General features: G+C 44.7%; 1 protein-coding gene across 3 annotated transcripts in view; it reads right to left on the bottom strand.

Moving 5' to 3' along the window:
• The window catches only part of Blk (BLK proto-oncogene, Src family tyrosine kinase), a 47131-nt gene that overhangs the window by 29658 nt on the left and 1873 nt on the right, over positions 1-15600 (bottom strand). Inside the window, exon 2 of one of the 3 annotated variants that reach the window (XM_074055281.1) lies at positions 6611-6671. The exons of 1 other annotated variant lie outside the window; for it this stretch is intronic. In XM_074055281.1, the coding sequence (XP_073911382.1) occupies positions 6611-6612 (2 nt within the window). In that variant the 5' untranslated portion in view covers positions 6613-6671. Of the gene's footprint in view, positions 1-4817; positions 6541-6610; positions 6672-15600 lie in introns of those variants that run through there. One more of the 3 variants, XM_074055282.1, reaches the window with a different exon arrangement.

The following is a 15600-nucleotide window of genomic DNA, read 5'->3' as shown; positions in this document are numbered from 1 at the left end:
AAATTAAGATATATGATTAAATATATCAGTGTCAAGCAGAATAAAACATAGCTGACAACTATTCACAATAGCCAAGTTATGGAAACAGCCAAGATGCCCCACTACTGACAAATGGATCAAGAAAATGTGGTATTTATACACAATGGAATTTTATGCAGCCATGAAGAAGAACGAAATGTTATCATTCGCTGGTAAATGGATGGAACTGGAGAACATCATTCTGAGTGAGATTAGCCTGGCCCAAAAGACCAAAAATCTTATGTTCTCCCTCATATGCGGACATTAGATCAAGGGCAAACACAACAATGGGATTGGACTTTGAGCTCATGATAAAAGCGAGAGCACACAAGGGAGGGATGAGGATAGGTAAGACACCTAAAAAATTAGCTAGCATTTGTTGCCCTCAACACAGAAACTAAAGCAGATACCTTAAAAGCAACTGAGGACAATAGAAGAAGGGGACCAGGAACTAGAGAAAAAGTGAGATCAAAAAGAATTAACCTAGAAGGTAACACACACACAGGAAATTAATGTGAGTCAACTCCCTGTATAGCTATCCTTATCTCAACCAGCAAAAACCCTTGTTCCTTCCTATTATTGCTTATACTCTCTCTTCAACAAAATTAGAGATAAGGGCAAAATAATTTCTGCCGGGTATCGAGGGGATGGGGCGGAAAGGGAAGGGGTGGAGTGGGTGGTAAGGGAGGGGGTGGGGGCAGGGGGGGAGAAATGACCCAAGCATTGTATACACATACAAATAATAAAACAATAAAAAATAAAAAAAAATTAAAAAAAGAAGAGGTATGAACCGAAAAAGAAAAGTCTTCAGAATATATTGTTGTTAAGCAGAAGAGTAAATTGCAGAATGTTTTATATTACATGGTTGTGATGTGTAAAAGAAAAAAGAGAGGGGAGTCTATAAGTATATTTTCAGATGAAAAGAAAGTGTCTGGAAGCTCCTGATTCAAAGCAAAGTGCTAACACACAGTGTCAATTTGGGGAGGCGAAATTTGCAAAGAAAGGGAATGGAGGTGTGAAGCTAAACAAAGAAAAACAGGCAATTACTCCTCTCCCCTCAAAAAAAAAGGAATGTGTGCCCTAACCGCCATTAGAGAAAGTCATTGGGACGGGATGAAGATGGTGACACTCCATCCTCCACTTGCTCCATCTATGCTTGCAGGGTTGAGCCCCCTCTTATGAGTCAAATAAATATACTTCCCTTTATATAGTAATTTGCTTTGGCACAGGAAATTCAGAAAACAGCATGGAAGACAAAAATTATCTACAATGCCATCATTCAGAGATAACCATTATTTACATTCTGGTATGTAATTTTCCAAGATCATTTAAAAATAAAAACAAAAATGGGATCATTATCTATATCCTGTCTCATGACCTGCTTTTAAAAGCACACATCACGTCGTCTTTCCTGTCGTGACCATTTTATCAAGTGTGTAAGGCTCTACTCCTGTTACACACCAGCTTCCAATGTTTTCGATATCACCAACGTGCTGCAAAAATGTCCTTTGCTCATGGACTTTCTTCTGGCTCAAGTCTGCCATTATATTTCATTGCGGTTAAAATCTGCAAGTGGAAACACGAGACATGTGGACATAGGAGTGTCTCAAGTCTTTAGATGATCCTTCAGATGCTGCATGAGCAGCGCAAGAGTGTGGGTTTCCGTGCATTATCTCTAAGGAAGTTTATTCTTTTCTTCCTTTCCAAGTTTATTAAAAACTATCTTTTGCTTTTCAACCTCATCTTCTGTTAAGCAAGTAAACACACATGTATAAGATCTGAAAATTCTGGATCTATGCACATGCAGAACAAATAGAAATCACTTAAAATCCCAGCACAATGGAAAACCATTATGAGCACTTAGTATAAGTGTTACCAGAGCTTTTTTCATACACATGTTCACTTGGTCACAATTTGGTTATTTCCATGAACACTGCTGGGCGAGCTACATACAAGTAAAGAAAATTGTGAGATTGTGTTATTTGCTGCCTGTCCCTCTATTTGCTATTATTTATTTAACCGCTATTGGGTAAAGAAGTTAGTTTTGATCTTTGGTTATTATAAACAAACCCATTGTAAACATATTTGTAAAATACATATGTAGCTGTTTTGTGCAACATTTTTACAGCTATGTTTCTATAAGTGGAATTATGGTGTCAAAAATATGCACATTTTTAGCCAGGTGTAGTGGTGCATACCTGTCATCCAGCACTTGGGAGGCAGAAACGGGAGTTAAGGACAGTCTGAGCTACACAGCAAGACCCAATCTTAAAAAAGCACATTTTAAAGGCTTCCAATATGTGATACTAAAGTAAGACAGTGCTGAATTAAAAAGCTATTTCCCCAAGAACTGTCAATCTACGAAATGAAGAGTGATTAACAACATGGTTTAAATTTGTGTTTTATTAATATTTATAACGTATTTATTAATTCCTGTTTCCCATATTATGATTTGGTTTTCTTCATATGCAGAAGATTTTTTACACAATACATGTATTTCTCATGTACATTACTCTGTCATATGTGGTGCGACATCTTTCTCAATTTAGCTTTTGCTTTTTAACTTGATTAACTTGATACATTCTGCATGAAAGCTCATTTTTTTAATCTAGTTAACTTATTAATCTTTCTTATCAATCTTTTCTTTTTTTTTTTACATTTGCAAATGTCTTCACCACCCTGAGATTATAGATATACACAACTTTTTAGATTTTTTACTATTAACTGTGAATTTCTTAAATGTATGAAAAAGTACAGAAACTAATGTAAGGGCATTAGTTTAAACAGATATTAATATTATATTGTACTTATTTCAGTGCTCTTCTCTGCCCCCATCCTTTTTATTATTTCAAGCACAAAGCTACATCTCCAGCTTGATCATTATTTTCTCCCTTCTTTCCAACAGCACTCATTATCGTGAATGAGTAGCTGTTCTTCTCACGTATGATTTTGTTCTTTTATGGCACCAATATGCAAGTCATAAGGAATGCATATTTTTTGTTTTATGGACTTTTATAAAATTGGCTTTATAATATATGGAAACGTTTTGCAGTCTATTTTGATTTTTCTACAAAAACCTTGTATTTTTGAGATTTGTACATTGCAATACATAAACCCCTACTTCTATTTTTTTTTTTTGGTTTATGCTGTTCAATGAAATGAATAAATCTCATTTTATTTATCTATTTTTGACTGAGAAGCACTGTTTCATGATGATGAACAGTATGGTGACAACCTTCCTGTGCCCCTGTGCACCTACACGAGGGTTTCTCTGAACAACACGGAGAATGTATGCATTTAAGCTCACTGTAGATCAATGGAAGATAGGGCGTGGGCTACCATGCTTCTGCAGATTCCCGGAGGGATCTCCAAAACTATCAAGGCAATTTCTCCTCCCACCAGCAATACTTGAGATACTGCATTTTCCCCACATTCTCACCAAACCTGGTGTTATCAGACATTCCATTTTACTGATAGGATGGCTGGTAAGTGGGATCTTTTAGTTTTAATTTGTTTTTCCTTGGTTACTTTTGAGATGCTCATGAATCATATTGATTTTTTTTCACTCTGTTGGTCTAATCATATCCTTTGACCATTTAGAATGTTTTTCATTTCCAACACTAACTAAAATTATAATTTCCATGAAAATATATCTAACAAAAGATGCACAAACTTTATTGAAAGACATTTTTTAAATGCTTAAAGAAAAGGAGAGATATTCACAGTAATTAAGAGGACCATAGCATAAAGGTGTACCTTCTCTCCAAATCACCCAAAAATCAAAGGTTTTTCAATCAACATTTCAACTGATGCTTTTGAGGAATCTTACAGACTGGCTCTAAATTTTTGTGGATGAGAAAAGGATCAAGAATAGCAAAGATATCCACAAAGAAAAAGAATAAGGAGGAGGAGTTGTGTATGTGTGCGTGTGCGAGTGCGTGTGCGTGTGCGTGTGTGTGTGTGTGTATCAACACTTACTAAAAGCTGCAGTGACTGGGAATAGAGTTTGGCAAAGGATTAGACACACAGGACAGTGGAATGGACAGAGGGACCCAAACACCCCACACACACGGAAACAAGGGTCATCAGGCAGACACAGTAGATCACCAAAGAAGGATGAGCTATTCAGTAAATGATGTTGAGACAACTGGTTTTCCATAAAAACACGCAACAGTACCCTCACATCATGACCATTTCCTACTATTGAATCCAAATTGACTAGAATTAAATATTAAAGGGAATGGCAATGTCAGCAGCCCCTCCCTACTCCCCCCCCCACGATGACAGTGTGGTCCTCAACATCCAGGGACCCAATTCTGTCCAAAGAGAGTCTAATTCCTCCCCACAAGGAACTCATTATCTCTAATAAATTCTTGCAAGCACAGACTCTGTGCCAGGCTGGGGCCAGGTGCTAGTGATATAGGAGCCACATTCCAGATGACATAGGAGAGTGAAGGAAAGACACCAACAAGCAAGCAAACTAATGAGCAGGAATTTCCAGTAGAGGCAAGTGCTGCAGAGGCAGGCCAGGTAAGACCTCTCCTGGGGCAAGATGTATGCTGGGTTGCAATGGCAAGGGGATGGCATTGCAAGGTCTAGAAGGGCAGAGGAGAGAGAGGCAAGGCCTAAAGAGGCATTGGTGCCATAGGGTCCAGGAGCAGGTAGCTCAGGGCAGCTGGAGCAGAGTGAGCCAGGGAAGCAGGAATTGGGGAAGGCAGATACCACAGGGCCAGGAGCTAGGATTTCATTCAACATGCCAGGTTGACCCACTGGGAGGTTTTAAGCAGAAGCCGACTTACCTTTTACAAAGATCACTGTGGTTGCTGTGTGAAGAGATTGAGGTGCAAGATGGAAGAAAAGATATTATGCAGGAGGCGAGGTAAGAGGCTGGGGTTGGGGCACGGGTGTCATCAGCAGAAATGGGGAACGTGGATGGAAATGAAGAGATGCCAATGACAGCATGCAAAGACCATCGGGTGGGAGGAGCAGAGAGCACCCCTCAACCTACATCAAGATTGGATCTGCATTCACAGTCGGAGCCCAGTCTCCAGCATCATCTGACAGGTAAGTTTTTAAAAAATTGAATCCGTCTGAGTCAACTCTTAACGATAGTGAGAGCTCCACTGGGCTGCCTGAGCTCTGACGGGAGCCACCATCTAAAGCATGTCTTGCCCTAATTGGAGCCTGATCCTGCAAGTCTGTGCCTTGTGGATAAAGACCTCATGCCATGTGAGACCAAAGCCAGGTTGGTACTGTTCAGTTCGCCTGGGACCTAGGAGGACCAGGTTCTATTCCTGATTCATCCAGCAATGGCTGTGTTCCCCAGGCACTTCCTCTCCTGCCAAGTTTCCTCTCCTGTAGTGGGAGCCTTGGGTGCTGCTGGCAGTGGGTCATGGGACAAGCCCAGCCTGAACCCTCTGAGAGCCCAGAAGCCCCCTGTGGACTCAAGGGCACAGACTGAGCAGCTTTCAACACTGGGGAAAGTTCTTCCTGAATTTCCAGAGTCACTGTGTTCTCTGAGAGGATCCTAACTCGGGTCTAATGGATTGGAGCTTTGGGGAACAGGATTCCTCCATGTGGTGGGGGCCAACAGCTTTGACCAGGACTGTGGCTGGGCTTCCTGGACAGCTGCTTAGCTGTGTTCTGCAGCCTGCAAGCCCTGGTTTGGCTGGGAATGATGCATGGTCTTCAGGAACTCAAGTGGCTCCCTGCTGTGTCAGGGGCTGGGCAGCCCTGGCCATGTACCAAAAAGACCATCCAGGCTCTGGAGCATCTATATGTGCTTGAAGCTTGGGAAGCTCATGATATTCATGTGGGAAAAGGACAGAGGAGGGCGATGGTAGACATCAGAGAATCAACTGACTATGTTACCCTTGCTATTGCCACTGGAACTTCTAACGGACATCTAGGATTTAAAATGGCCAGAACTGAGCTCCTGGTCCTTCCCCCACCCTCCTGGGCTCTAGCCTTTTCCCATTTCTACAAATGGCAACTCCACCTTCCAGTCACTCATGACCTTTCTCCCTATATTCGCTAGCAACTAACTTGCCAACATGCAGCCAAAAGTAGACCTGTCTCCTGGCCTCTCCTTGCTACCACCCACCTGGGCCAACTTCACCCTCACCTGGACTACTGTAGGTCTTCCTCTGGACTCATTCCTCCTTCCCCTACTCTCCCCCACCCCTCCCCAAAGGGCAGCCAATTGTGATCCTGTCAAATGTTACTTTTCTACTCAGAACTCTCCAATGGCCCCATCTCCATGTCAAGTCCAAAGTCCCGTGTGGCAGGTCCTCAAAAAATTAGACAATTACCATATCATCCACCAGTTCCACTTCTGGGCATATCCCCAAATGACGGAAAGCAGGAACTTGAACAGATACTTGCCCACCCGTGTCCATGGCAGCATTGTTCACACCAGTCAAAAGCTGGAAGCAACCCAAATGTCCACTGATGGAAGAATGGATGGAGAATCAAAATGTAGTCTATACATACAATGGAAAATTATTCAGCCTGAACACAGAAGGAAATTCTGACGCATGCCCAACATAGATGAACATTGAAGACATTACACCAACTGAAAGATTCCACTTACATGAATTCCCTAGAGTGGCCAGATTCATCGGGACTGACAGTAGAATGGTAGGTGCCAGGGGCTGGGGGGAAGGAATGGGAAGTGAGTGTTAATGGTGTGTTCGTTTGTTACTCTAACAAAGTCCTGTGCACTTGATGGCTTAAATCACAGAAACTTCTTTGTCATGATTCTAGAGAATAGAATTTGGGGAGTTTCTCTTCTCTCCCACCTCCAAGGAGTTTTCTGGGAAAACGAGAGAAGACAGAAAATGTGCAAGGCCTACTAGATGGTGCTTCTCTCAAGACCATTGATAGATGTGCCTTGGGAAGGACCTCAAGCCCCTCGGGAGTGACAGCAGAGCTCCATCGTTCTTATGGACTCTTCTCTGCACCACAACGGGGCTGTGTGTGTCCTCACTCGACTGTGTGGTTTGATGGCATCTGCTGGTGAGTATTTGCTGTGATCCTCAGTGAGAAAGACAACATCTGCAACAGAACACTCCCAGGTGGGCATCTGCTTATCCCATGCCACGAGAACAAAAGCTTCATGAAACGTCTCATTATTCTCCCTGAGCAGGGGCCAGCTCAACATTTCCTTTGTAAAGGGCTTGTGACAACACAGAGAATCAATTTTCTGAACAACTAAAGGGTCATGATTCCCTATTTGAAGAAAACGGGGGACCAGAGCCTCCCAGGGAGTCTGTTGTCTTGCCGGTGACATGTCGGCCCCAGGCCGAGGATCATGAGAGGTAGCTTCAGCCTTGTCCCAGGGTCTGGGATGACGTAAGCAGCCAGCACATGTTGGTTTCCCTTCTCTCTAATTCTCTGCACATTTCTCATGGCAATATCTTCCTCTCTTTGACTTGAGTTCTGTGGGTTTGTCTCTTTTTTCTCCCATTGTCGTTGACTTGATCTGTTTTCTAACTTTTTAGGCTGGTCACTTACCAACAATTTTCAGGCCTTTGTTCTTTTCTAATATTGTAAAATATTCCGTACACCATTTTTCTAGAGACACCGTGTTAGCCCTGCATATCCCCTCACACACACACTCACACACCTGGCACCACAGCCCTTGTGCTGGAAGTGACATGTCACTGGCAAGACAACAGACTCCCTGGGAGGCTCTGGTCCCCCGTTTTCTTCAAATAGGGAATCATGACCCTTTAGTTGTTCAGAAAATTGATTCTCTGTGTTGTCACACACCCTTTACAAAGGAAATGTTGAGCTGGCCCCTGCTCAGGGAGAATAATGAGACGTTTCATGAAGCTTTTGTTCTCGTGGCATGGGATATGCAGATGCCCACCTGGGAGTGTTCTGTGGCAGATGTTCTCCACTCCACCCTCTCTGGAGGCAGCCACTGATTGCCCCATTTTGCAACGAAGAAGATGGAGGTCCCTCAGCCAGGTATGGAGGCAGGTGGGTACGTGGAGGGAGACAACCATAGCCCATCCTTATCTCTCTGCCATGGTCACCTCACCACTGGCCCCAGGAGTGCTCTCCCTCACCTGAGAGCTTGCAATCTCCTGGTGCTTGCTGGCAAGACAGGGCAAAACTCTGATGGTTCCTACATTTGCAAGGACTGTGGGGCCCACATGGCAAGGTGGGGAGGGCTTCAGGGAAACCGAAACTGTATTGGGGGCTGGCTAAGAGTAGGAAGGCTGAGATCAGTGAGTCCCAGTTCCTGGGCAGGTGCTGGCTGGCTCCCTCAGACATACCTGAAACTATAATAGCTTCCTCCCTCTCCCCGCACCCCACCCCCGTGATACTAATAGTCTGAGGTAGACCAGGGCCTGCATGTTTTAACCCCTTTCTCCCTGAGATTCTGATGCACAGCCAGGGCTGCCCAGAGGCCCCTCCTAACCCCTGGGTGGCCCTGCTACATAGGCACATTCACCCGCCACCCTGCCTGGAGGGGAGTGGCCCATCTACTGAGGAGGCTACACTAGCGCAGGCCAGAGTGAGTAGAGAGTTACAGGGGTTGATGGGTAGAGGCTACAGTGGCCACTGTGGGCAGGAACAGCCCCTTTGCCCTGGATAATTCCCAGCTCCTTAACCTACACCACCATTTCCACCCCACATGCACAGCCCTCAGAGTTTGGCTGTGTTTGGATGAGGCTTGGGAGACCAGTGGTGGCCTGCAGGGCCTCAGACACCCATGCTCCACGGGTAGTGTTCTTCGCTTACGACTGTATCTTTGTGAGGTGTGAAAACCTCTTTCATTTGGGGGCCTCTGGGCTCCTCACATTTACCTGAGCACCCAAAGGACCAGTAGTGACTGTTTGGGTTCTATTTTTTAGTCAGTTGGAATGAGCACTTGATTAAGCAGTAGGCAGGCAGCCTGTGATCAAGGTGATGACGGATGAACTTCAGAACCTACCCAGACTGTATTAGTTTAACAGAATAGACACACCCTGTAAGTTGTTCCCTGAGACACTGGACAAAATGGTGCCTTGTAGCAGAAGAGGAAAGTGCAGAATCCCCCTGCAGATCCTGGTCATATAGCTTTTCCCTTTTTCAACATAATAAGCCACTAATAAGGCCCATTGTCCCCTGTTAAAAAATCCCCAATAGTTTCCTCACAGAAGATGGGTGAAGGAGCAGAAGTCTCTAAGGCATAGACTTCTGCAAATTATGTAGACTCTGAACTCCAGCTGGACCCATAATGAGCTGCTCTAGCTACCCAAGTTCTCATTCACACAGTGTCCACTATGACATGGGTGGGACCAACTGACTGCATTTAAATGATATGGAATTTGACAAATGTCCTTAACCTGTTCTGAGCACCTGCTACATGCTCTTTCTGATTGTTTGGAGACTCATCAGAGTTGTAATGTCCCACTGGACTGTCAGGCAAGAGTGCAGTAGCCCATGCGATCTTGGCTAAGCCACTGCACTTCGCTACTGTGTCCTCTTCCACCCAATGAGGGCTCTGGATAGATGAACTCTGAGTTGTCACCAGCCCTAATATTTGGAAGACCCAAGATTCCACTGCAGATTTATGGATGCCAAGGAGCAGCAGGGCCCATGTGGAAGTTGAGCTTGGTTCAAAGACACTGGGAAAGATGGTGGAAAATGAGGTCATGCAGCCCCTGCACTCTGGTGGCCCAAATGGGATCGAGGTGGTGATGTGGACCCCTCGGGAATACTTCTCCATTTCTCTTCCACTCTCAGCTCTTTCTCTTCCTCCTCCATGGCCCATGAACACTAGTCTTCATTTCTGCCAGTTTCAGACTCGTTCTTCGGCCTTTGTCATCTCCTCTTTCCACCTGCTGATGCCCTCTTTAAGTGTCCAGTGTCCTGGGTCCTGAGCCAGCTGCCCTGCATGGTCACCAGCCTCAGCCCCAGGTGAGCTCAGCTGAGGCTCAACACCAGCAGCCAGCCCAGGTGCAGGGCATGGAAGAGACGGTTGAGTGGAATGATAAAATAGTAAAAGTAAATATTTTATCAAGGACAAAAGCAATTTCAGGAGCACCTCACTTCAGCTTTAGTTGAATCAATAATTAATTTTTTAGAAAGGCAATCATGTTATATTGACCTCAAAAAGATCTCAAAAGTGGGTAATTTAGGCTCATCTATTATAAGATAAGACACAGGCAAAAAGGCCAAAAAAGTATTTTTATGAAAGCAACTTCCTGAGTGACTTTTAAATGCAACAATTTGAAATATAGAAATGACTTGAGATAATATTATTATTATCGTATGGTATATAATATAGTATAGTGGAGATCCCAAATCATCAAGACATAACTATGTTTATTATTTTATTGTATTTTAAAGGCCTGTGTGACTTAGAGCAAAAAGTTTAAATCTTCCTGAGTCTCAGTTGCTTTAGTTATACCATAGGGATAAAAATGTGTTTTCTGCTTGCCCAAAAAGATGGAATCAAGTAATATTAATCTGTAAAATATAAAATTGCATATACAAATCTCGGTTGAAACCAGAATTATAAAACCTAAACGCTTGGAATCATTCATTTTCAAACCACCCACATCCACACCAGATAAATGCCATGTCATCAGAGGTTAGATGAGGACATTTACAGGCTATGGTCCCATAGTGATTAAGAAGTGACAGTTCTAGAAAAGAGCTGAACAAAAACTTAACATATTTTCTCTGGTGTCCTCAATGAGTCTACCTGAAGAATAGTCTCTGTTCAAGAGGCAGTCCACACACCAACCACTCAGGCACCTGTGTCCATGGTCACCCCTTCTTCAGTGCCTTCTGTACCTTGCATGGACCCACAGCACAGAAAACAGGTCTGTCTTCAGAACCAGGCCCTCCTGGAGTTCCCCAAGGGAAGGGTCACTTTTTGTTTTCATCTTTGTATATGTAGGCCCTATCTTAGCATTTGAGCACAGTCCATATATAGCAAGTCTCCTCTTTGAGTGAACAAATGACTGAATCAATAGGGGAAACCCAAGCATAAGGAAGTACCTACTTATTCACCTTCCCCAACATCCCACTGCCACAAGAATGAACAGCTTAACCTACCAGGACTTTGGAGGAAAGTTGTCATTCACACCCAGTCCAGTGTTATTTACACACTGATTAATGATCTTTAGGCAATACTTTGGGGCCAAGAAAGCACAATGACCTAATGTCTAATGTTGCACAGGATCAAAGATGACCAAGAGGAAAATGCCATTTGCTCTCTCTCATTGTACGGCTGCTTTACCCTACTTCAGAAAGTCTTTTCCCTTCAAATGAAGACTGCTGATTATCATTATAGCAAGTGGGGGACTTGGTAGAGATTCCTGGGGGAAGCAGGTGAAGTGAACTTGAACTTTTTGCCTCCAGGAGCACACTTGAGTGTAAGGAGACACAGGGCAGGATAACCAAGAAGGAAATCAAGCACACTTTAGGAAGTCAAGGTCACCTGTTGTACCGAAGAGTCTGTTGCTAATAAAAACAGCTGTCTGAAGAGGAAGGCCCCAACGGTCCTCAGGAAGCCAATGGGCTGATGTCTTCCATCCTGGTGGTTGAACTTTGGGGTTTGGTTTCTTGAATTTCAAAAAGTTTCTTTGGTTCCTCCCACCTTAGCTTAATAGCATTTCAGTTTGATAAATACAACTTGCCTCCTATCATTAATGCTAGTAACAAAAAAAGAACAATCAACCACAAATATTTCTGTCAAACTCCCTAATGAGAAATGCATAGCTGGTGGTATCAATCTATTCTAAGAACATCAAAGCATGTCCTTTAGTCAAGAACCATTGATGGGGCTAGGTATGGTGGCACATACCTATAATCTTAGCTACTTAGGAGACAGAGTTAGGAGGATCACAGTTGGAGGCTGGCCCTGAGCAAAAAGTGTGAGACCTTATCTGAAAAATAAACTGAAGTAAAAAGAGCTGGGGTGTGGCCAAAGTGGTAAAGTGCCTGCCTAGCAAGCACGAGGCCATGAGTTCAAACCCCAGTACAACCAAAACAAACGAGCCCCCCAAAAAACACAAGTGGCAGAATTTCTTACTTTAACACATTTGTTAAAGAAGTTTGAAATAGAAGCAATTCTCTTATCAGGGAGGCACTTTAGAATATTGGGTACACACAGTGACAAGGAATTGGAGTCAAATCCAGGGTTCTCCGAGAACTGACACTGCCCATTGGTGAGTGATTCTGAACCTGTTTCCTCATCCTTCAAATGCAAATGTGTCCTGTGCTGTGACTGGACCTCAGAGGGAAGACGCAGGTCTTTTCATTTCTCTCAGTTCAATCTTAGATGCCTCAGAAACAGAGAAGGAAAGAGAGACCATGCATGGCTGTTTTTAAAATATTTTGGGGGACCACAGCCCACTTAGGGAATTTAAGTCACTTTTTTAAAAAAGGACTAAATTTTATTTCTAAAGAATAGTAAATGAGCCTTGTTCATAGACTTTTATTAACAGTTAACACAGATAAACATTTTTTAAAATTCACATGCCAAATTTGGCACCTAATTTCAGGGCCCTCTTCCCGGCAAAGCCCCACAACGATTCACAGACTTCTGATTAAGAACAAATGAGGCCAAAACTTTGGGGGTTGTCTCCTTATGAGTCATTTCATTTCACAGGCAGAAAAGACTGTTCTCCGGCCAAAGACCACATCAGCAACCCTGGCCAGCAAACATGGTCGTCAGGGAGCCAGACAAGAGAAGATGAAGCCCTCAGCCCTGTCACCAGGACTTACAATGCTATTCAAAGCCCACCCTACTCTGCCCCCGAAATAAGCATTTTATCTCCCCACGTAATTGCCATTTCTTGGAGGAATTAGGAAAGAATGGCCCCAGTTGCATTGTGTATTTCAGAACAGCTTTGCAAGCTTTGTGTTATTTTGTTGTTAATCACAGCCCTCTATTATGGTTTAAAAAAAAAACCCAGAATATCAAAGCAAACTGAAAGGCCAACTGAAATAGAGTTAGCATAAGAAAATATTATGCAGCCTCGAAAATGATCATGTAGCCATGGGAAGATGCTTGCGCTATGATGAAGAAAAGAAAGGAAACAAACCAGAATCAAAGCGTATGTCACTTCTGCTTTCAGCAATGAAAAACTTCATGAGCTGGACCAGAAGAGCAGCTCTTAGGGAACAGTGCTTATATCTGTTTGCAATAACACCCTTGGGATTATATAATTCTTACAGATTTAAAGTCAGGAGACAAGTGACACATCTGTATAGAATTAGCCCACTCTTCCAGATGCCAGAGGCTGCTCAGCCTCCTTTGTCTCAGCAACCCAGCGCCTTCTTGTGGCTTCCCTTGTGATTACTGCCAAGGCAGGCAGATCCATGGCAGATCTGGCAGAGCCCCCAGACCCAGACGACCACAAACCCAATACTGGCTTCAGAAAGAGCAACAAGGGCGCAGTCAGCATTTCCAGCACCTGACTCAGTTCCCATCAGACTCCACTCGGCAGGGACTTGTTGTGCAACCAGGGCAAGGAACTTCCATATTTAAATCCCAGGAAGCTCTGAGTTTTTGAATCTATGTCATCTACAAATAGACTGACATTCAGAGCCAGATGGAAACGACTTCTCTATGGTGATAAGTTGGTGATGGGAGTATTAAGTAGCCCTCACCTGCTGGCCTAGTTTCCCACTGGCATCTTCTGATGCTGGAAGCAATCTGGGGTCACCATGGTGTTCCCATGGGAGCATGAGGTCAGCTCCTCCCACAGCAGCCACCAGAAGACTGCCAAAAGGTTCCTGCCAGAATCTGAAAGGAGAACAGCAACAACAGCAGGCCACTGTGACCTGGCAAGGATCAAGGTCAGCATCTGAGTCACTGCTATAAAGCCTTCTAGGTAAAGGCAATGCCAGTTGCCTGCAGCTCTGTCCTGAAGGCCCTCTGGCCTCCCCTTGCTTGACTCCTAATGGCCTCGCTCTCATCCCCAGTCAGTTAGGGAAAGTGAATGGGAGCCAGCATGCGCCTGGAGGCCTTCCTGCAGTGCTCCTGGCAGTCTCATGCACAGACAGTAGGATTTGGGTTGGAATGAATGTTGGTGATGGATTCCACAGTGACCATTCCTGTGCCCTTGGGGCCTGGCCCCATGTCTGACTTCCTTCATGTCCCAATAAGTAACGACTGAGGAGTGACGGTTCTGGTGTAGGCTGCTCAGATTTTGGGAAAGGCCAGGTTAGAAGCCTGACTCCTGGGTTTATGGGAATGAGCATACCCCGAAGGGTAAGAGGAGCTTCCCTTGCACTGACAAGTCGGCAGGACGGGAGAGGCATTCCCCGCAGAGCTGTATCTTCAGGCATGCTCACGTCAGAGCCTGCTACAGAAGAGAAGCTTCCTTAGTCACAGGTTTCCTGATGTCATAGGTCACAGTGCATGGTCCTCTGTGACACAGATCAGAGCTCAGTCACAGCATATGTGGATGCAAGCTGTGGGGGCACATCACAGCCTGTGTGTGGCTCTCACCTCCATGACGACCCCCTTATGCCTTCCTAGAACTGGGGAGTCGCCTCTGTGAGAAGGTGGGAGAGGATTCCAGGCAGAGGACAAGCAGAGCAGGCTGTGGTGCAGTCCAGAAGCCATGGGTGGCTGGGGTGAACCTCGAGTCTGGGTTGACTGTGGGGAAGCAGATGTTATGGGGAAGGGCCTCCAGGCTTGGTGGTAACTAGCACTGTTCAGTTTTGATTTCCATCTCAGTATTTTGTGATTTTCATCTTGATGTTGTGATTTTCATCTAAGAGCTGTCTTCCTGCCACTTTGTCACTCTTTCTTCTTCCTCATTGCATCAGAGGCACCTCTATCTGGCCAAGGCATCACTTTGGGTGGTCACACCTGCTCTGCTGAGCCTGCAGGGGGTGGGGCCAGATGGCTCCCTTTCCACACACCTGAACCTTATAAGCAGGCCACTGGCTGCTGATGGCCTGTCCCTTCGTGGCAGTCTCTAGGCAGTGGTGTGGGCTCCCAAGGTTGGGGCCCCATCAAACAGGTGCTGGTGCTCCAGGGAACATGGAAACATTTCACTCCAGGGAAATGTTTTCTAGCACTGATTACAGCTGCTTGGCCACCAGTTCTGTGGGTATGGTGGAGCCCAAAGAACAGCAGATTCCATTTGGCTGTGCTCCATGTGGGCTCTGGGAGCCTCCTTCCCTCCATTCCAGGCTGTCTGCCTCCTTCCTGGAGAAGAGTCAGGGCTAGAAGACTGAGCCGGGGCCTTGCAGGGAACCATGCAGGGCAGATAGGGCTGTGCTCAGCTCTATATCCCCCAATAGTTTTGGGTGAGGGCTCAAAACTGTATGCCAAACAAAAAATAAACAGACAATAAGAAGTACAATGAAGGGAGGGAAATACAAAGCTATTCTGGAGTATAATGGGGGTTGGGAGAGTGGGTGATAAATGTGAAAGTTTCTATGTTCAGGAAAGTCCAGAGAGGGGGTGGAGACCACTGGGCATAGGTGATAGTTTTCCCAAGAGTGCTTAGCGTCTGGCCACTTCTACTCTGAGGTACAATGAGTACAACTTTTTAGACTTTTTATTCTGGAATAATTCTAGAGTTACAGAAAATTAGAGATAGTACAGAGAAC

Source organism: Castor canadensis, chromosome 14 (genome assembly GCF_047511655.1).
Source record: "Castor canadensis chromosome 14, mCasCan1.hap1v2, whole genome shotgun sequence".
In the NCBI taxonomy this organism is placed as follows: Eukaryota; Metazoa; Chordata; class Mammalia; order Rodentia; family Castoridae; genus Castor; species Castor canadensis.
This window is presented reverse-complemented; position numbering and strand designations above follow the sequence as displayed.